General features: G+C 39.3%; 1 protein-coding gene across 1 annotated transcript in view; it reads right to left on the bottom strand.

Moving 5' to 3' along the window:
* LOC116716207 (gamma-aminobutyric acid receptor subunit gamma-3-like) overlaps positions 1 to 21,075 on the bottom strand; it is an 86,530-nt gene extending 65,455 nt beyond the window's left edge. The window contains exons 1-2 of the mRNA XM_032557103.1: positions 20,519 to 21,075; positions 20,070 to 20,224 (exon numbers count right to left, since the gene is read on the bottom strand). Of these exons, the coding sequence (XP_032412994.1) occupies positions 20,070 to 20,224; positions 20,519 to 20,700 (337 nt within the window). The 5' untranslated portion in view covers positions 20,701 to 21,075. The remainder of the gene's footprint in view (positions 1 to 20,069; positions 20,225 to 20,518) is intronic.

The following is a 21,075-nucleotide window of genomic DNA, read 5'->3' as shown; positions in this document are numbered from 1 at the left end:
AAAATACCTACTGCTTTAACAAGGTGTTAAGTTTAGAAAAATATCCAGAAACTTTAACCAAAACATGAATTAATTTGGATCCTTCTATCAATCTTTAACTACAGCCTCCATTCATGCACCTAAAACAAGAGAAGTTCAGTTTTTTATTCAAATATAAACGTTTTTTAAAAAATCATACAATTTGTTTAAACGCCAATATACATATCAATGAAGAACTCAATATTTTTGAATGTAAAATACTGTATTTGAAATTCAAAGGTTAATCTTTACACAAAATATGAGCACTTGTTTGTGGATTTAACAGCATTTCTGAGATGCCAGAGAGGGAAGCTCTTGAAATGTGTCCCTCTTCTCTTTCCATACGTTCACCATTTTTTTTGAAAAACTTGATGTCAACGATGCAAACAGAATTTACTACAAACTCAAACAAGCAAACCCCTTTTGACTCAAAATAATTATACTAAGTTCACTGTAAACCAACTATCATTTAGTTTAAGTTTCACGTTCAAATAAGGATAAATAGGACATTTAAGGAGATAATGCTCATATTTTATCCTCATTCTGTTTAAGCTCTGAAGCAAGCGAGTGAAAGTCTTGTCATCCAAGCAAATATTTGGTAGAAATCCAGTAGTCTCCAAATATTGGCCTTTCTCTTTGCTGGCTTCCCACCCGCAATCATTGACTCAGATACAGAAGCTATGCTTGCATAGAGATGAATGAATGAATAAAAGATTTCTTGAAACTCTGCCTTTTTTGATATTTACACCACATTAAGTTTCCATCAGATACTTAACCCACCCACACCGTGAAACATGGTGGTGGCTAGAACGACATGAAACGAATCCCCATCGTCATCGTAATGTCAGCGTTTGCAATATTGAAAATGTTTCTGTTATTGGGCCAAAACAGAAACATATTGGTTAAAAAAACCCTCATATTTTAATCCAGAAAACGACCTTAAACACACACACACACAACTGGAATGGTTGAGGTAGTTTGATGACCTAGTCAAAGTACAGACATTCAGGACTTTGCTCAATCTAGACAATCTCAGATTAAGCTGTTTTACAAAGGTCAACAGTCCTAATCTGCAAAGTTGCTTGCTGCTTTAAATGTAGAACCTCAAGTTTTCTAATCTTTAGAGAAATATGTTACAAAAAACCCAAAGATGGAATAAATTATTTTACGTTTGGGTCATTATTCAAGATAAAAATAGCAGTTTGGTTAAATCTCTGCGACTCCAGCTGCATCACTTAAGAAATGTTTCTCTGCTTCCTGCTTTAATTCTCAGCTCACCTGGAGCTGAATTACATACCGACAGACTTTTATAGAAACAAATGTCCTTAAGAATTAAAAAAAAAAAAGCACAGTAGATTTGCACAATTATGGGCAAATTTGTATCTAAAACCAACTAATGGCAGTAAAATGGGTAAAAAAAAAGTGTCAATTTCCTAAACTGTTCTGCAATATTAGTGAGACTGAGATGAAGTAATTAAACTGATTTGGCATGCACTTTGGAAATGGTTCCAAGCTTCTATTGGGGGTTTTAGTTTCCCTCCTCAAGAAAGAAAAAGCTGGCCCGCTTGCATCAGTGTGTGATCGTATCGCCGACGGTAACACTTGGAAACATCAATCAACACTTTTTGCACTTGTGTGACCGTAAAAGGAAAGCAGATAAAAACTTAGACACACTTTCTGGCTGTAGCCCATTCACATGTTGGCACATGTGCATCATTATACCGCCTCTTCCAGCCAACCTCCCCACACTGTAACCATGGAAACAGACAGCAGCCATCTGGGTTACTATGATACGGGAGGAAAAAGTAAGACCAACAAATCTGAGCCAAGATCTGAAGTTGAATAGGCACTTTTTTCTGAATGGATTACCTTTTTCCCCCCTACAACAACAGCTGCATCTTTCAGTTAATTTACAGGCAGATGTGAAACATTTACTTCATCTCGTTGGGACTTAATCATTGGGGCTTTATCTGCCTCTAAGAAATGCTTAAATAAATAAAACGACATGTGCGTGTGATGAACAGCAGCCATCTGGCTGTGCCATGCAGGATGAAGCTGAGGCTAAAAATGCTTTCCAAACGCTGGTCGACCCACATCTGTAACATTTCTGAAGCACCTCACTTCAAGGATGAGCTCCAGCCAGCCATCTGCGCCGTTCAGAGACACATTACATGCAATCACCGGCGACTAGGATACCATTTTCCTTCACATGCAGGCAAGGCCGCTAGATTTCACTCCAATGTACTCCAACTCCATTCAGGCTACACTTTAGTTCAGCAGTAGATTCAGAGAAGATGGTTTGGAAGATTTATGTTTCTTGAAACAAACAAAAACACAGAGCTGGAGAGGTACAGCATATTACTGAGGCATTATAGCAAACTTAAAAGCATTGTCAAGATAAAGACTAGAGATTAAATGATTGCACTTTTCTGACTAATCATAGACCTTTAGCCAGCCAGCAAGTTAAGAAACACAACTGAGTCTTAAAAACAGGAAACAACACAAAGCAAGGCACTACCATATACAACAAACATCAACGTCGCAATAATATCTGAAAAGACAAGAAACGTTCTATCTGGCAATGTAGCAATTGGAATTGTTTTTGAGTGCTAAGAAGCTCAAAAGGTTTACTTTCACAAGTGGAGCACAACAGCTTTTGCTACGAGTTCATAAAAAAAAAACGTAATAATTGCTTTGGGTTTATTTCAAATGCAATGCACACAGACAGGATAGGAAGGCAGGTGGGGCAAACAGTTGCTTCTGCAGATAAACCAACCCTGGTGAAACATGAACATGTCAACATTTGAATAACTTGTAGCAGAGCAGTTTTATTCCCACATTTTATACCTCTGCAACCAGACGTAATTTAAATTGTACAGTGCAACTCTTTACTGCTTGACCCTCAGGGCTGTGTTTTATGAGACCCAAAGAAAATATGCAACAGAAACCTTCACTGATTTTATTGAGATAAAAAGCAACATCGGTTGCTGGTAAAAACTCATATTCCTTTTGTCAATACACAAATAAGAAAAAAGAAGAAAAAAAAGTCATTTGAATCCCATTGAAAAGACTTCCCCAACGGACAGATATTGATCGACAGTGTAGGTTTGTACACAGCGCTTTGTGTATGGGAGTGCGTGGGGGAATGAATGAGGACACACTGTTCCACTCTGGCAGACTGTGTTCACCTCACTGAACCGATGTAATAGTTCTGAGACGGCAGGATATTTCTGCTCCTTCAGAGGTTTAATAAGGAATCATGTAAAGGGGAGGATCTTGCTCCGTATGAACTGACACCAGGCAATAACTGCAAACAGGGCCATGCTTGTTGCACATGCTGCTTCTATGAATTAAGGAAATAATAAGTTTGCCTTTTCCCAGGTTTACTCACTCTCAGCCAATCCACTAAAATTACTTGAAGATATTTTAATTTAGCTTGAATCTGTGTTGCAATCTACTGACAGGAAGCTGAGAATTAGATCCAGCTGCAAAAAGCAGTTAAGTCTTTGTTGGGCATTAATGTGACACATTTATGTCACTTTACACAACAAAGCAAATGTGGGGGGAAAAGGAAAAAAAAGTACACTCCTGTCACAGCGGGTGACGCTGTGCAGATTTAATTAGACTTTGTGTCCATCAGGTAAACAATGAATTATGCATTATTTTGCTCTCCTGATGCAGTCACAACAACGGAGACCGCCCGATCCCAAACAAGCCGGTGCGGGGGATGAAAATTTCTGCTTTTTCAGACTTTCAGAAGAGCTGCCACCTGCTGACACGCGTTCGCAGCATGACACAGACACACACAGACAATCCCCGTTATTCTCCCTGCATGACATTAACTCAAGTCCCCTTAAAGTGCCCACATTTCCAAAAGTTAATTGAAGCAAGAATAAGAAATGCGTTGCATGTAGTGTTCCTGCAACGGGTTTGCAGTACAAACTGTTTTGCACTATGGCCGTTATTGATTGAATCCAAAAACGGTCCTTTAGATGGCAACTAAAGATGTGTAATCATAAAAAATATAAAAACAACCTTTATGTAACCACCAGAAGTTGTGGTCACTAGGTTAAAGTTGTCAAAATATATTCATTTTTGTGCATTTGATTTAGTCTAGTTGCATAAAAATGTTCAGCGTGATTTGGTTCAGCTGCTTTGTGGAACAAATCAGAGGAACTGTTTTTGTTAGATATTTTTTCAATGCAAGGATTATGTTGTTCATGCTCGCAGCACGTTGTTAAGTTGCTTATATTTAGTGAGGCAGTGAAAATCTTTAATGGAGGCACACTTTGGGAATATTTTCACAGGAAAACAAGTGAAAAAAAAAAAAAGGAGACAGATTTAACAAACTGCTTCATCTCATTTGTTCTCTACTGTAATGCAACTGAAAAAGAAAACAGATTTGGCGAGAAATCCAAACCACACAGGTCCAAGCACTGCGTCTCATCTCTGTTCACATCTTCAAAGTTCATCCACACCTTGCAAATCCCCGGCTAACCAGTCGTGCTTTTGCCGGAGTGGAGCGGACCCGGGATTCACAGATGGAAATCGATTTAATGGTTAGAGCTCACAGGGATGGGGAATGTGTCAGACATGATCCAAGCCCAGCTTAGTCTTATTACTGCCCTAATGCACTTCGGTGTGGTATCAGTCCACCACTTTAAAGCTCCACATGATTACCTGGCCATTCCTGTGTGGTTTCTCATTAACACGATACATTGAAGGAATGAAAGGCGTGGGTTTACCGGGCCTGAAAAGCTCTCGTTGGAGAAGAGTTCAAGCTAAATTCCTGGGTCAAGGTCTCTGCAGATTTTAAAGCTTTGATTTGCAAACATATCTGCCTCAAGGCTGATTTCTATCTGTTAAGCTTTATACTATGACAGTTTCTGTTATGATCCTCTGCAGATATCACCATGGCAACATAACGTTTCACATATGGTGTATCATGGTAGATATAATGATGCTGTAAATGACTGTAGTCTGAACATGAGAGATACTTGATTTTAGACTCAGACAAAAGCTCCAAAATGAAGATGTATATTTTAAAAAAAATATGGTTTTTGAAAACCTGAGTTCAGTTTCTGAAGCCACACCCAAATCTGATTAGTGACAGATGCATAGAATAATAATTAAAAAAAACAGCACTGAAATGCAACCTTTCTGATGACATGACAGGTTGAGTTTTCAGGCTAATATACCTGAAAACACTTTGCACCCCAATCAACAGAAATGTAGGAACATTTCAGGTGAGAAAAAGTCACAGTCATCCATCAAGCTGCTGGACTCTGCTGCACTATAGTGAGAATCAAGATCCACTAACTCTAATGAAATAACTTAAAAATGTACAGATTAATCATTCAGACGGTCATAAAACATCATCCAAAGGACTGCAGGCCTAACACGGCTTACTTAAGGTCAGAGTTCATGGGTCAACAATAAGAGAAATTGGGTAAAAATGGAAGAGTTAAAACATGAAGAATACTGCTAAAAAAGAGAAAAAGAAAGCGTGTTTCACATTACAATCCCCCATAACTATTGGGAAATTATTCCATGGTCCGATGCGACAAGAGTAGAACTTTTTTCTAATGTTGAATATAACATTTCAGAAATAGATTGTACCAGCAGTCAAACATGGCGTTTGTCGTTTAATGCTTTGCTGCTTCAGGTGAAACTATGAATTGCGCTCAGCCAGAAAAAGATCAACAAGTCTACCCCTGAATAATTAAAAAAACTGATAAATAAAGGTTATTGAGTGATGTTTTGAAACCCAGGCTTAGATCCAAATAGGATGCTGTAGGACAACCCACAAAACCCTCCAACAGAGGTGGATTAAAACAAATCTGAATTCCTCCACAGCGACTCATTACCAGCTGTCATAAATGGTTGATAGCAGTTGTTGCCGCCTTGGGTGGCACAACCAGTTACTAAGTTTAGGTAGCAATTACTCGTTTTTCCTCATAAAAGCACTCATCCATGTTATCCCTGTACGATATTAAACATAGTTTGATCGGAAGTGATGAAATGCGACACAGAGAAAGCAAAAGCAGAAGCAATCTACAAGGTAGCAGATATTACCGCATGGCAACAAACCTCTAATAACTCCTAGCGGTTTGTTTTCTTCTGCATTTTCTCCTTAATCTCACCACTAAACATAAAATCATGTACAAAGCGAGATGATGGACACAAATTGGGAAGGTCTGTCTCGACACTCTGCAAAAGCTTTAATGCATGGAGGTTTGGCCCTCTTGCATATTTTCTAGGCGGTAGGTTCCCAAAAGGAGAAGTCTGAAATTAAACTGTGAGAGCAGAAAGTGCTTAGTTAGTCTTCTTGCTGACAGCCGTGTAACTTTTATAGTACAAACTTTCTTGCCTGGTAAAGCTCATAATGATGCTATTTATGACAGCTTCACAAACCGTGTGCAAAGACTTATTCTCATTTAAAAGGGTGAACATTTTGCCTAACTTCTGTGCGGCTCTGCTGATTTATCTCAAACAGGAATGTGTGGATGTGCAGTGTGGTAAATAACTGTTGTTCAAAGACGTCCTCAACCTACACATTGATTTTCTTTACCAAGAACATTCACCGGTTTTCCTCCTGAACTGCATCAGAGAAAGTTTTCTGTGTAGCTACACTTCTTCAAAATGCCTAAATGTTCAGCGAATTTTAAAGGTCTGCTGACAATGTTACATTTTTTAACAACAAAGTTTTATTCACAATTTATGGAGAGGCAAACTAAATTTGAAAATGCATTTCCTCAGTGTTTTCACCTGTACACCAGAGGTAATTACCTCATTATTCTGTCCTCAGTCAAGTTTAATTACCTCAGTATCAATGCTCAGAGCTTCCACAGTTCATTCCAAGATAAAAATAGATATTTGCACAAAACTCACCAACTTTAAAACTGTATTCATGTCTATTTTTACGTGCCCACATGAAGCTCACAAGAAGAAAAGCTTATTGCTCACTGAAACGAATACATACAAGCAGAAAGGCATTAATCACTACAGCTTAGCAAAGCATCAGTCACACTCATCATAACAACTTTCAGGCAGAAAGCAACTACTTTACCATTCTGACAACAGCTAATAACTTCAATACAACCAACACCCAAAGTACAGTATATGAAAGCACAGCTAACTACTAGCCGAGCACAAAAATCTCACTTTCTTACCCACAATATCGTTTTAAGTCACTCCTGGTTGTTTAAAAACAAAACATTCATCCACAGCATCTCCAAAGTAGCAGCATTTATAAAGTTCTCAACTATACATACAAAGTAAATAATTGTCAAGGAAGGCAAGCACACTGAAAAACAGTTCTGGTCTGCTAGCTCACCTGGCCTCCATTGAATCAAACCTCCAGGAAGTAGCTTCACATCAGGTTGCTCAAACAGCTTCGTTCAACACTGACCACCAAGCGCAGTCTTAGGTCTTCAGTTCCATCTTCTTAAGTTGTAGGAATTCCTTCAAGGTATCGTTTCACTGCTTTTAAATCCCTCCAGAACATCCCTTCCAGGTCTCTGTCCTTCTCTGCAGCCACTCACAAACTCCACAGGTGGAGCTCATCAGCCTAATCAAAGTGGAACTGGTCCAAATGATGCATTCGCTGCTTCAGGATATTTTAACCCTGATAGAGCATAGCTATACTGTGCATTGTTTCTCAGTCAAAACAAGTCCAAAATGTAGTGACTTTTACTGTTACTCTTACTTATAACCTTCAGTAACGCAGTTATTATTTTACTTTGACATTTTAGACTGAACAAAATGTCAAATTAGATGTAGTTTGCTAAATTAGATCTAGTTTGCTCTCAATATTATCGATTGTTGTTACGCTGCTCTTTATAAAGTAGAACAAGTTATAATAACTGGCTAATTATTCAGGCTAAAGTCAGTTTCTTAGCAGAAATGCTACTTGTAGACCCTAAGTAAGTATAAAATGGGCCCAGTCCTACTGCTAAATAGTGAGCTATGAACTTTTTGACTTATGTGAACTTAGTTTTCATGACATTGATTTATCTTACATCTTTGGTTGAGATGTAAGCCTATAATTCAGGCTCATTTCTGTAATAAGCCTGAATTGTGTCAAAATGAGGCATTCATTGCAAAATTCAGACACAGAAAGCTCTTTTTATGGCTCAATATAATGGAGATTTTTAGACTGTTGTTTTTATTCAGATAAATATATAAAAAATGTCATGTCCATTTAATTTTTATAAATTGGGCATTAAAATCAAACTGAAATACAAAGGTATGGCAAAGGAAAGCATTGAATGTTTATTGCATCATTTAGCTGTCAATCAAAATTACTAAACTTTATCCCAACATGTTGAGAGAAAGTTCTAGACTGAGATCCAGAGTTGGATAATTGTTGTGCTCCATCATCATCATTAACATCATTGTCTACAGCCTGTATATTAAAACAAACTTCGGTGCTTATCCAAACACATTCTCGGCATTATTAATGCGTGTTTGCTTTGTTGCACACCAGCTGCTGCCTGCCTTCTCGCCCCACGATGCCTGGAAGGTTAATATAGATGTAGCAGCAAGCCTCCTTATTGAAATTTACAACCAACTTGAATTCTGGGTAATGTAGGAAGATGGTCGTGATGACAAACGGCTATCTTTGGGGCACGGAAAACTTAGTTTGCACTTTCAACCTTCTGCGGACAATGTTGCAGGCGGGGGGGGGATGAAATGCTACATCAGCGAAGTGAGACTCCAGGATTTATGTGAATTAATTTCCTCCAGTGAACACACATGCTTCTGGAGTCATACTTGCATCAAAGAGCTTTATAAAAGGTTAGCAGGATAAGTGCTGCCTCACGTGTGCATTTTTTTCCCCCCTAAATTTGCATCTTGTGTAAAGCTCCCGCCCTGTGGGACACTGTCAGCTCGGCTAACCTGGTCACCTCCGATGTGAGGAGAAGCATTTGCCAGGACTCTAAACTTCTTTTCATCTAACAAAATGTCACTGGACTTGAAAAATTGAAGAGGCTTGTGTGTGGTTTGTCCTTTAAGCTGCTGTGGTGACACCGCTGTGCCAAATGTCGGGCCTGCGAAGATGGAGAGGAGGCCAGTCAGGAAGGAGTTGCCTCAAAAAAAAAAAAGACAAGAGAAACATCTGAGTCGGAGGTGCAGAGGGCGTCTATTTCACTGTGTCCAAGGTGTTGTTATCTTCTGGGATTGTCCCATAATGCAGCTGGTAAATGTTAGGTGCCTCTTTAAAAGCTGCTGACACAACAGGATTAATCAGTAATGGCTTACTCCCAAAAGTAACAAATATATATATATAACTGGAAATAAATGTGTTAAATAATATTGCAATTGATTTTTATTTTTTTTTACTTTTTTCCTCTAAATGTCCTTGGCAGTTTTAAGTCAAACCACTTATCTAACCCTATCAAAGGATCTTAAAATACATAAATTATAATATGATGCTATGACACTTAAGTGTTTACTGAATATTTTTTTTTTTTATTTGAATATCTTGTCTGAATATAATTTAGGAATGCTGAAAAGACTGCTTTTTAATGTGATAATAGAATTTTATACAATGACTAAAGTGATGAAATCTTGAAATGTAAGTCTGTCTTTTACATGAAAGCAGCTCCAGTTTTGTTCAAAATTCCAGTTTCCTACTAGCAGCATTCGCCCATGCAGTCACCAGTGACTTTGCTTTACCTGCAAGCTTAAGTTACTAAAGAAAAACGGATCGTTATCTCCTCAGTCCTGCTCAGTTGCTCCCAAACGCTGATGTAACAAAGCGTGTAATTTACAGAAACGAGTCACTTTAAGTCCCAACTTAACCAAAGATGTAAGATAAATCAATGTCATTTAACGTGAAAACTCTGGTAAAAAGCAGTGAATCAACAACAAATAAGAAAAGGACAAGCGAAATAAGACAACCACTAAATATGAAATTCTCTAGATCACAGATTAACACTTAATATAAGAGGGGGGATAAAAAAAGACTTTAAATCTGCTCTCATTTTTCTTGTTGAAACGACTTTTGTAAATAATGGATGTCTGAGAAGGTTTTTTTCCCCCCCCGACTTCCAAGCAGTGGCTTGCAACCGGGCGCAGGTAAAGACTGAATATAGGCTGTAAATATTTCATTTAAAAAGCAAAGCAGGAAGAACATTTACTGGCTGTGTTACAGTTCAAGCCAGAAGTTTACTTACACCTCTTTTCTCGCAGTCTAAAGGCAAACCAGACCAGTGAACGTTCTAGTATCTAGTATCTAAGAACTGATTGTGTCTTAAAATGATTTAAAGATGGATTTTACAAGCTACTTCCTCCTTTTCAGAAGTCAGAAGATATATTTAAATGTAATTATTACAGCCATCAGTGCATTTTTTAATTCCTCCCACATATTCTTGCTTGTTCTGATCCAGCTGGGTAGTCACAATGATGAGACCGACACCCTGTTAAGAAAATAGTAAGCCAATTCATTAACTATGTAATCATTTGAATGCGAGGCGGTTAAAAGGCATTTCAATCGGAAAATTGGTAATTACCAAAGAGGACCGCATACAGTTTTTCAAAATGAGAACATGCATTGCTTTACATCTCTAATGAGGTTCAGGGCTACTTCTTGCTGTTAATTGAATCTGCCTAGAGGAAGTTGTTGATCATATCGCTGTTCCAAAAAGAAAACAAAGCAGAAAATAAAGAACCACGCAGGTTGCCGCGGATCCCACGGAGGCCAGGAGAGAGCAACTCAATCAAATTACCCACAGGCCTATCTGTGTGTTTGTGATTAAAGTTTTTTAACTTTCTAAAGGCAAACACACTCCGAGTTTTTCTTCTAAACTCGATCAAAAGCTTTTTAGGAAATGATTGGGGTCTGTGTCTGAAAAGCAGGTCCTACATCGTGTCCGACAATTGGTGTAAAGTGTTTGTGCTTATATCTTCTTTTTGTTGTGACATTTTGCTACAACATTCTTTTTGTTGAATCTATTGGACCAAAGGACCAGAAGTTTCCTGGTTAGCTAAGATGCAACGTTGCAAAACTAAAACCTTTCTCTTGAAAGATGTCTCGTTATCTTGCCAACCCTTTCAGAGACTTTTTCTCATTGTCCTGCAACAAACGTTAACCTTCAACAAGCCAAAGTTTTGTCATTTCTCCTAACTTTGCGTGATCTGATTTCAGTAGGACTTTCTCACATTTTCTTTTATGAATAATATTTCTTAAATTACTATGAGGGGCTTCAAATTGTGTAGAAATGGTCTTTGAACACTTCCCACACTGATACAGCAGAAACACTTTCCAACTTGGCAGTGTGTTACACATTTTCCAGAAAAAAGCACGCTGCCAAAACTCCTGCTTTTGCAGAGCTGGTCACTCAAATGATGATCAAATAAAAAGAGTATTTGGTTGCAACATTCCCTACTAGATCACACACAAGTAGAAAGAGTGTACTTGGTTATTCCCCTGATCCCACCAGTAGTCATATATAAATCATGAAGGCTTATTGGTATGTTACATGCAGTCTCAAAGAAAAATCACCATACTGCGTTCCACCAAAGACCGATCAAATCAGCCATGACTTCTGACTCGGATGTATGAGATTTTAATACGCAATCAAAAAGTGGGTCAAACTTTCGCTCGAAAACTGCAAAATTGCAAACGTTAATATGCACATAACTTAGGTGGCCAGGCACAGACGTTGACGGCAAGCAGAGGGAGGTTTATTGGATGAAAAAAAAAAATGGCAGGATGATGGAGGGAGCAAGAGATGGGCCAAAAGAGGAAGGTGACTGAATGAGATGCAGAGAGTTGAACCAGATGGAAATGGAGCGAAAGAGACAGGAAACAGCTGCAAAGTAACAATGTCTGAGGAGATTCAGGTTTCTATTTCTGACTCACACCTGGCTTTCATCTGAATCCTTCTGAAGTCCTTTTTAGTGACACACACACTCAAGAGGCGTAGTCACATCTTTGGACATGTGTACAGTAAACAACAAAATGCGATCACAAAAGAATATATGAATAATAGCTCAAATAAAAACAGCTTCTGAAAGGCAAGTGATGTCTTATTTAAATGTATGAACTCTCCGCCTGGCCACTGGCGGATGTAATTGTTACTGTCAGACATATTTGACAAAGCAATAACGGCAGATATGATTGAGGGACCTGGCCGTTTCGGTGTAAATCAATAACTTGTTAGCTGCAGACAATTAGCGTCTTTGGTTGCAGTCGCTGCGTCTGATCCCACACAGAGAGGATCAGGTCCGCGGCCGAGTTCGGACCACATATTAGTATGCAGCATGATTCTGCATTGTGTTTATCCTCTAAGTGTGAAATGAGAGGAAGAACTTTCAGAGAGGGGTGCAAATGGATGTGGACACCAGAGGAATTATGTTTCTGGTTGTAAATGTGAAGAATTACAAGAAATCCTCTGAGCATAAATGTAAAGTGATTTAATTATACCACTCATGAGTTATTATAGTGATTTCCCTTTATGTCCCTGTAGCAAATGTCAGCTGCTTTACCAGAGATTACTGTCCATAACTCAATCAGTGTTATTGCTTCTTAAAAAGACATTCTTTTAGTGGTTAGGATTAACATTTATTGAAATATTCAGCTTCCAAAATGAGGGAAGGATCACATAATACTATCTAGTTATTGTTTATTTACTACTAACAGTAGACAAATGCCTCTTTTTTTATAAGAATGAAATCTGATAAGAGACCTAAAAATGACTGAGACTCTGTTTGACTTGGATGTCAAGAGGAAGGTTATGTCAGTGGTTTAAGTCTGATTTTTATAAGAGATTTTGATCTAAAGGGAGAGATTAAGAGGATAAAGGGGAAGAATGTTTCCCTTTCAGAGACTGTGGGGACTATGGTGGAGAGATGGTTAAGTTTATTTTAGAAAAAATGGAAAATTTGTAATGAATGACCTTAAAATGCGTGTTTTACTAAAGTTCATCGTAGGATGCTTGATAGTTTTTCATTTAGTCAGTTTACCACCCATTGATTGTCAACTAACTTGCTACATCTACAGCATATTATGAAAAAACTCTTCCGAACGTAATCAAGACAGTTTGCAATTTGTCTGTCCACCTTTGTGAACTGTGGAAATGAATGCAGGCGGTTTGACAGATGTGTCTGTAAATTAGCTTTTCTTTCTGAGTTTTTAAAAAAATATATATAAAGTTTTTGACCACACACTTTTAAAGCCTCTCTCGGATTGTTCTCTTATGGCTTCAGTTCTCATGGGCACAAAGACTTAACTCTGCCTTAAACGTATCTTTTAATGCACTAGGGGGCTGCTACATTTTTAGTCTTTAATTAAGCTCTTTGAATAAATCTGCCTCCCTAACGCTGCGATGTGTGTCTTAAGAGCACAGTCAGCATCTCACTCCAGCCCACTTTGCCTTCGATTCCCCACTGGAGACGCACACAAACGGTAACGCACAAACACAGCCATGCACATTTAAGCGCAGGATCACTAAGATCTCCCACAGTGATCACACACTCTGAACCCAAAAGGAAAGTGACACAATAGGGGCACAAAAGCATCTCATCTCCATCCAGTCTGCGCCGCTTCTTATCGGCTAAGGTGCAGCACGACACTTGTTCTGCTCGGGGGGAAATTTGGGTCGCGTTCTTTTTTTTTTACCCGTTAAGTGGACCAGTCACCCACTTTATACGAACATTAAGTTCACAGCTGACTTCACAAGACTGGAGGAGACAGGAGGGAAACAATATAATAGCCCTGTTATGCTGCGGTGTCTTGGATTTCTCTAGTTTAACTTCAAGCCCGTTTAAGTTTTAGCTAGCTCCAGGTAGGTCAGTTATTATGACAACAATTCACCTACAAGCTAATATTTTCTTTCATTTCCAACAGTTTTTATATGTTAGACTAACCCTATTTTTACATTACTAGCTTAGATTATTTAAAAATATTCTATTCAGAAAAAGTACTCTTTGTAAAAATGTTAAATTCTTTATTGGATCCGTCAGATCAGTTATACCCAGCGTCCTTTGTTTGATTTGAGCTAACAAAGTGATTTATCTAACTGGTGTGTTTCGCTGCAACATGAGGCTATAAAACAGAGTTATGGCCAGTAAACACAGAAATATTGAACATGCTTCAACAGAGAGCACTCTGCTTCCACAGCCATCAGCTCACAAACAAACCGAGAAGGTTGCTCACATTTGCAAAAAGAGATAAACAGAAAAGCCTGTTTGATTTGGTGTGTTTCGCTGTGTGTTCGGTGTGTTTGAATAGGTAGAGGACTACTTTGATTTAGAATAAATCCAGGTGTATTTGGGAAATGAGCCGAGACTTCGGTAGGTGCCTGTTTACACGAGTGTGCTAGTTACCGTGTGTTTTTCTCTCAGGTTTGTTCTCAGCTGAACTCTATTCCTTTTCCAATGACTTTATTGTCCCAGATCTGTTGTTGACTCGGCGCCATCTCCAACCGGGTTCTTTCATGCAACATGGACACACACACACACACTGCCTCACATTATCCTTCCAATACATTAACATTTCATGGGCTCAGTTGACACTGAGGTTTGTCAACTGGATCTCATCAAAATTTCACCCTTAATTATGGAAGCAAAGCTGTGCGGAGATTCCCCTCCTGAGAGGTGAGTTACAAGAAAATCCGAACCGAGGAAGCTGCCGGGGGAACCAAAATGCAAAAAAAAAAAAAAAGAGTCAGATTCGGGTTAAGTTGGGCATCTTAAATATTCTGAGAGACACAAACAACAATATGAAAATAAGCCCAGCTTAAAAATGGGAAAATTAACTCAGGACTTCAGGGTGGTGTTATGTCATTTTAATTACCTTCAATGCTGTATTTAATCTACGTTTTATTTCTCAAACTTTCTTTTTATTAACTTATGACTTTACAACAAAAATATAAACAAATTAAAAATACCTTTGTGCCATTTTGGCTCAATACCATAAAGTTCATGTAAGTTCTACTTTAACAGCAGAAAGAAAGAAACACTGACAGCATCAAACTGAAATGTTTCGAGGTTCTTAACTTATGATTTTGTAAGTTTCAACATTTCATCTTCTCATTGCTTCATCTAACCAGCTGGATTTTATCTGTGAAACTCTACAGCATCAAATAAGAGCTTTCTAATTGGATAGTCATAGTTTCAGCTCATTGGTTGTGAGACCTAATAAGTCTCATAGAAACCTAAAACCTGTTCCTATTGGACTGTGAGTTTCTTTTCTGAATATCAGACCAAACCCTTGAACGGCAAAGCTTTCGTCCAGCCAAGAAACTGGACCCAGGCTTCAACTTTCAGCTGTCATCAATGTTTGGCTTGGATCACAAACATTTTCAAAGAAGGGCTTCGTGAAAACCTTCAACTTGCTAAGCACCCTTCAGGGACTTTCATCAAGTGCGTCACCCGGTTCTAAATCCAATGTGAAAAGTCTCAGATTAACCCAAAACCCAGGAGCAGAAAACATCCATCTTTATAGCATTTTTTTAGAAGTAGTCGCGGAAATAGTTCCAGCCGAGAGAGGGATTCAGGGTTCATGTCAAATTTTCCATCACCTCATTAAATCTCAGATCTATAACATTTGGAAACATTATCTTTCTCTTGACATCTGAGAGTCAAGCAGACTCTTGATAAATTTGTAGGTCTTTAAGTATAAAAAGATCTCCTGTTCCACGCAAACTTTGTCAAAAAGAACAGTGTGTAGCTTGGAAGTCCAGTTTGTCTTGTAGACAGTCATTCTGTTTTAATTTCTTCAGCATAATTGACATTGATGAGTATAGAGACTTTTTCCCCTATTAAATATTAAACACTAAATCAAATATAATAAACTAAGCTGCCTTCTTTTAGTCAGAGTCCATTTATTTTAGTAATGTTCAAGGGAAATGTCATCATCTGCCGGACTAAGGGGAGGAGGAACCACCAAGCTTGTTATCTGCACACAGTTGAGTAGCCAAGCAGGTAACTGGCACCTCGTGAAGGAACAGTTGGCGCTGAATAACGTATTCAGAAACTCTGTTTCTGGAAGAACGCATGCCATCATCCAGATGATGTACTGCTCATAGAAACAGGTGGAAAAAAACTAATTTCTACATCGAAACACAGCATGTTTTCACAGTAAAAGATTTTGGTTGCTGAACTGTTCCGCCTTCAGTTCAGATCAGTCACCAAATTCAAACCATTGACGTACTAAAACCAGACTGAAAAATTGTTGTTTTGCATTTTTCTTTTAAAAACTACAACATTTGTAGTTTTGCTATAGCAGCTTTTTGATTAGGAAAAAAACCCTGTCAGCAAATATGAATACCAGCATATTTTTTTTTTTCCAAAGAAAGTAACGTCTTTTTTAAGCATTTTCTTTTGCTGTTGTCTGTACCAGGCTGACTGTTCAAGTTTCACAGAGTCTCCTAACTTTTTTTTTTTTTTTTTTTGGAAACTCTGCTTTTTGTTAGTTGGCAGTAGCTCCTTTTCGAACACATCTCATTAATCAAGCCTGTGGTTAAATTTAAGTGGCCTTTGGGAAAGCAAAAGCTGTAGAATAATGAGAAATAAAGTGCATCTATAAGAAAAGCTATAGTAAACATAAACAAATGTAGTTTATCAAGTCGTTTGAGTAGCGCTAGTCTGAAAGAATGAACTCATTACCAAAACTACTAAAATCAGTAGAAAAGGGTGAAACATCCGAAGAGGTAAATACTTTTTCTAGTCACTATATGGATGCCTTACTGAATTAAGCTACAGCAACCAGCTTTACAGTTCATTTCACTCCAGGAGACAGCTACCGCAGCTTGTTCAAGTTTAATCAGTTGCATTTGTTTGGCTTGTACCCGGTATTTGTTTCAGACATGGAAATGAAACTCATGGTTTTCATACTCATGCTGTACTACTGATCATTTAAATGGTGTGAAGGGGACAACAAAAACAAAAGAATATCGAATAAAAGTCAATTTTTTTTATTGACTTTTATTCATTTCTGCATGTTTTGAAGCATTTAGAGTTATATTTTATCTTGTTTGCAGTATCTCTCTGTATCACAACAGTACCCTTTAATAAAAATCCACTTGGGTTACGTTAATGCGTGACACAAATACATGTTTTGCTACCGTCATTAGTCCGCCCTCCATTTAAAACTCATAGGAAACCCTGAAATCTGTTATATAACCTTTCTTACACAGAGGCTGTTTACTTAAGCTTGGTGTCTTCTCCAGAAGCTGCAGGATGCAACGCAAGCAAACAAAGATGAAACAAAAACTGTGCATAATCTTCAATTTTAATGTAGGGCAGCTCCCAAATGGTTTCCGTATCGGATTCTATTGATTCTGACTAAAACATAAAATAATGAGGCACAATAAAAGTGGTACCAGTAACAATGTGAGAAAAGTATTGAGCCAATGCCTACATTTGCAAATAGAGGCCATAAATATCTCGCAATCATACTAAAGCTGAGTCACCAGCAGTCGCAACCTGCACTCAACACTCAGGAATCCATGACAAACGATGATTTCTACTTTCTGGAAACGGAGGGGTAACAGCGTTCCGTACGGACAATCATCACCGGCGGTTTTTCCAGGCAGCGGCCCACCAGTGAGAACACACCAGGTATCAAACCAGTAAACGTTTTTGATTAGAAAGGCCTCAGAGAAGCTCGGAGCAGTGATTGCATTGTAAACATGGTGGAAATGATGCGAGTGCAATCAGCGGAGGATTTGAACTGGACGTTGCCAACTCCTCTTCTCTCCCTGCGAAAACGGCACAAAGCCGTTTGAGTTTCAGACTGAGATCGGAGGAGAAGACCGCCAGAGTCTGGTTTTCAAGAAGGTTTTATTTGTAATAGTACATATTATTGCTCTTATAATTGCCTCTGGTTTGTTGAAGGGAACCAGAGACTTTGGGATAAATTCTCCCACACTGGTTAGTATCAGTGTTTGACAGAAAAGAACTTTGAAGTGATACCACAGCTAATCAGCTCTATTTACAACCCGTTTCACAACCATTCAACTTATTTTAATGTCCCTTTGCTAAAATCTCATTCTAATTTCCTTTCACTGGAATATGAAGTGAATTATTGGCTTTCTCATCCACTGCATTTGAGTCTGTCTGGCTCTCTGCAGGCTCTGCTAAACGCAAAACGAAGACTGAATATTCCTTTGGGTGGAATTCTGGAAAAAAAAGACTTTGTGCTGTAATTTAAAATTGAAGATTATTAGTTATTAAATCATGTTTCAAAGCTTAGAAGTTTCTAATTTTGGATTATGGTGCCATATTTGATTTGATCCCAATTAAATTCGTAATTGTAAAAATAAAAAAAAATCTATTAAATCGCAATTGTAGGAGGAAAAAAACAATCTTTTTCAATATTTTTGAAATAACCTCTCAAGGGTAAAGAGATTACTCTCTCATCTGCTCTTTTCTACCACAAGAGGCAGCAAAATGAACCACTACCCCTGAGTAACTTTGGTAGCATACTCTCAGTGTACTCTAAATAACACCACCAAGGTTTGTGTCGGACATTTTGATATACAATCTCAGAAATGGTTTGGGAGACGCAGAAATAGTAGATCCAGATTCAGGATGGTGTTGGACTGTGGAAGGAGCACTTTGAGGATCTCCTTAATTCACTCACAATGTTGGGCCAGGATGAGGTAGAGTCTGAGACAAACCATAGAAGACATAGCTACAGTAAATACAGAGCTCACTAGTGGCTGGGTGCCAAGGTTGGACTAAGTATAGCCCAAGGTGCTGAAGGCTCTGGATGTTGTTGGGTTGTCCAGACATTCCAGGTCACAGGGGCTGTGGCGTGGCAGACCAGGGCATTGGCTCAATTTTCATTGAGGGGAACCAGAGACTGTGCTCCAACTCTATAGTGATCACTCTTCCTAGTTCCTTTGGAGATGTTCACTCTACTGTGGTTGGAAAGAAAACTCTTTCCAACCACAAGAATTCAATCATCAAACCTCAGTGGGCCAAATCATTCCTCTGACGAAGTTCCTGAGGGAGCTACGAAGATTTGGTCGTCCGTTCTACTTGCATTCTGTGGATTATTGCATGTGAATCCCAACCATTCCTCTGTATTCTTGGAAAAAAGGTGGTTGCACTCTGCCAGAGCTGTCCATCACAAATCCCTTTTTTTGGAGTTCATGGATATGGATTATGTCCAGAAGAGTTAGGATCCCAGATGCAAATTGAGGCTAAATTGCGATTCCATGGCAGGTTGGCTGGACTGAACCGTAGAGGTAGGGTGTGAAGCTCAGGCACCCAGGAGTAACTCAAAATAACACCTTTACTCCTTCAGTTAATCGTTAGTTAGTCGACGTGGTTTGGGCACCTCCCTTTAGATGTTTTTCAGGCATGTTCCACTGAGAGGGGATCCTATGATAGATCCAAAACTTCCTGGAGAGAGTGTATATCCCTTCTAGCCAAGGGATTCCCCATGAGTACTCGAGAGTGGGAGATGAATGTCCGCGTTTTCCTCTTAGACCAATTGCCCCCAACAACCAATAGGATAAGCAGAAGACGGTAGATGGATGGGGGAATAATACATATGTTGTACACACCCATAACGTCAGTCAAGGGAAAGTGGCTCACTCCTGCCCCTTGTGGCAGACAAATATATGACAACAATAACAGAAAGTTGCAGTTAGTGGATTTTTTTTTCTTTCAGAAATAAAATTACATTAAGAATTCAAGATTTGGTTCGAGACAAAGATTCCATTGGTCAGACCAATTATCACAATAATAATATTTTTTTGCTTTGTTTACAATAAGGATATCAAAACTGGTTTCAACTGCTGAAACGGTTTTAAGGTGGTGATGAAATGCATCATTTATTTTATTTTTACTTGCTTTTCAGGTCTTCCATACAATTTTGTTTGATGGCTTGAAACTAAATGATTCAAATGAGGCTTTATCGTGTATAATTTAAGATCGATATGTCCACATTTGTCTTATGGTCATCAAAGAAGTCTAAGTATCCAGATCACTGAAGAGGAGGTAAGCTTAAAGGGAGGTGGTGGTGCAGGTGGGTGTGTGCTCCACCTTCCAGCAACATCAGCATCCAACTTTTCCCATGCCGCTCTTACCACCAATGTCCGGCCGCAGGGTCTTGTCGTACTCCCTCAGCAGGTTGTTGAGGATGAGCGTGGCGTCCTCCTGGTGAGACCTGGGCACCAGCATCTGGTTGACGGTGGTGTCGTGGAGGTCCTCCTCGTCGTCGCCATATTCCAGTAAGTCAGAACTGAAATGGGGGTAAGGAAAAATAAAAAAAATAACATATATTAATGAAATAAATTGAGGTTGCTTTTGTTATTTTTGGAATAAAAACTTTTGTCGCAGTCGAAAAAACACTACAAACAGTGATGCGCATAATTGAGTATAACCAGGTGAAAAGGTTTTTCAGACCTATTTTTTTTTTCTTGTTTGTTTATATGGGGGAAGCCCTGAGACAGAAGGAACAAAATGCGCAATTGGCCTCATTTAGCTAAGTTTCCCCCCCCCAGCTGTTGATCAGTTAGAAGCAGAAAGGACTCACCGAGCATCCCGGGTGAGCAGAAGAAGTGTGAAAAAGGTGACCGCGAGCCTGACTGTCATTTTCCCACGGGCGGAAGGCAGCTCTGCTTGCGGGAACTGCTGGACGGGGACCCCGGCGCGCGCCGCTGCTGCTGCTGCTGCCGCTGCTGCCGCTGCTGCCGCGTGCAGGAGGTGTGTGCCCATCAATCCCGCATCCGAACTCCCTCATTCGCCCACGTAGTCTGTGCCCCCGCGCGCTGTCCTCCTCGCAGGAGGGCTTCCTCCGGGAAGACACCCGACGATCAATCAGGACGGGTGATGAGTCCGGCGGGATGAGGTGGAAATAAGAGGAGGAAGGGGCCAACTCCCTCCTCCCTACCCGCTGTAGAGCCTGTGGGGGCCAACACACCGGTTGGAGGGGTGACGCTGTCTGCCGCCGGAGGACCTTTATCAGCGAATGCGTGACTCATATACTCCGCGCGCTCTACCTGGGTGTCACTATCCAGATGAAAACTGAAGGAGACGTCATAAGCTTGATTAATGTACCCCCCTCCTGCGCGCGTAAACACCCCTGCGAAT

The sequence above is a fragment of the Xiphophorus hellerii genome, chromosome 24, assembly GCF_003331165.1.
Source record: "Xiphophorus hellerii strain 12219 chromosome 24, Xiphophorus_hellerii-4.1, whole genome shotgun sequence".
In the NCBI taxonomy this organism is placed as follows: Eukaryota; Metazoa; Chordata; class Actinopteri; order Cyprinodontiformes; family Poeciliidae; genus Xiphophorus; species Xiphophorus hellerii.
Note: the sequence above shows the minus strand (reverse complement) of the source record. Positions and strands in the feature narration are given on the sequence as shown.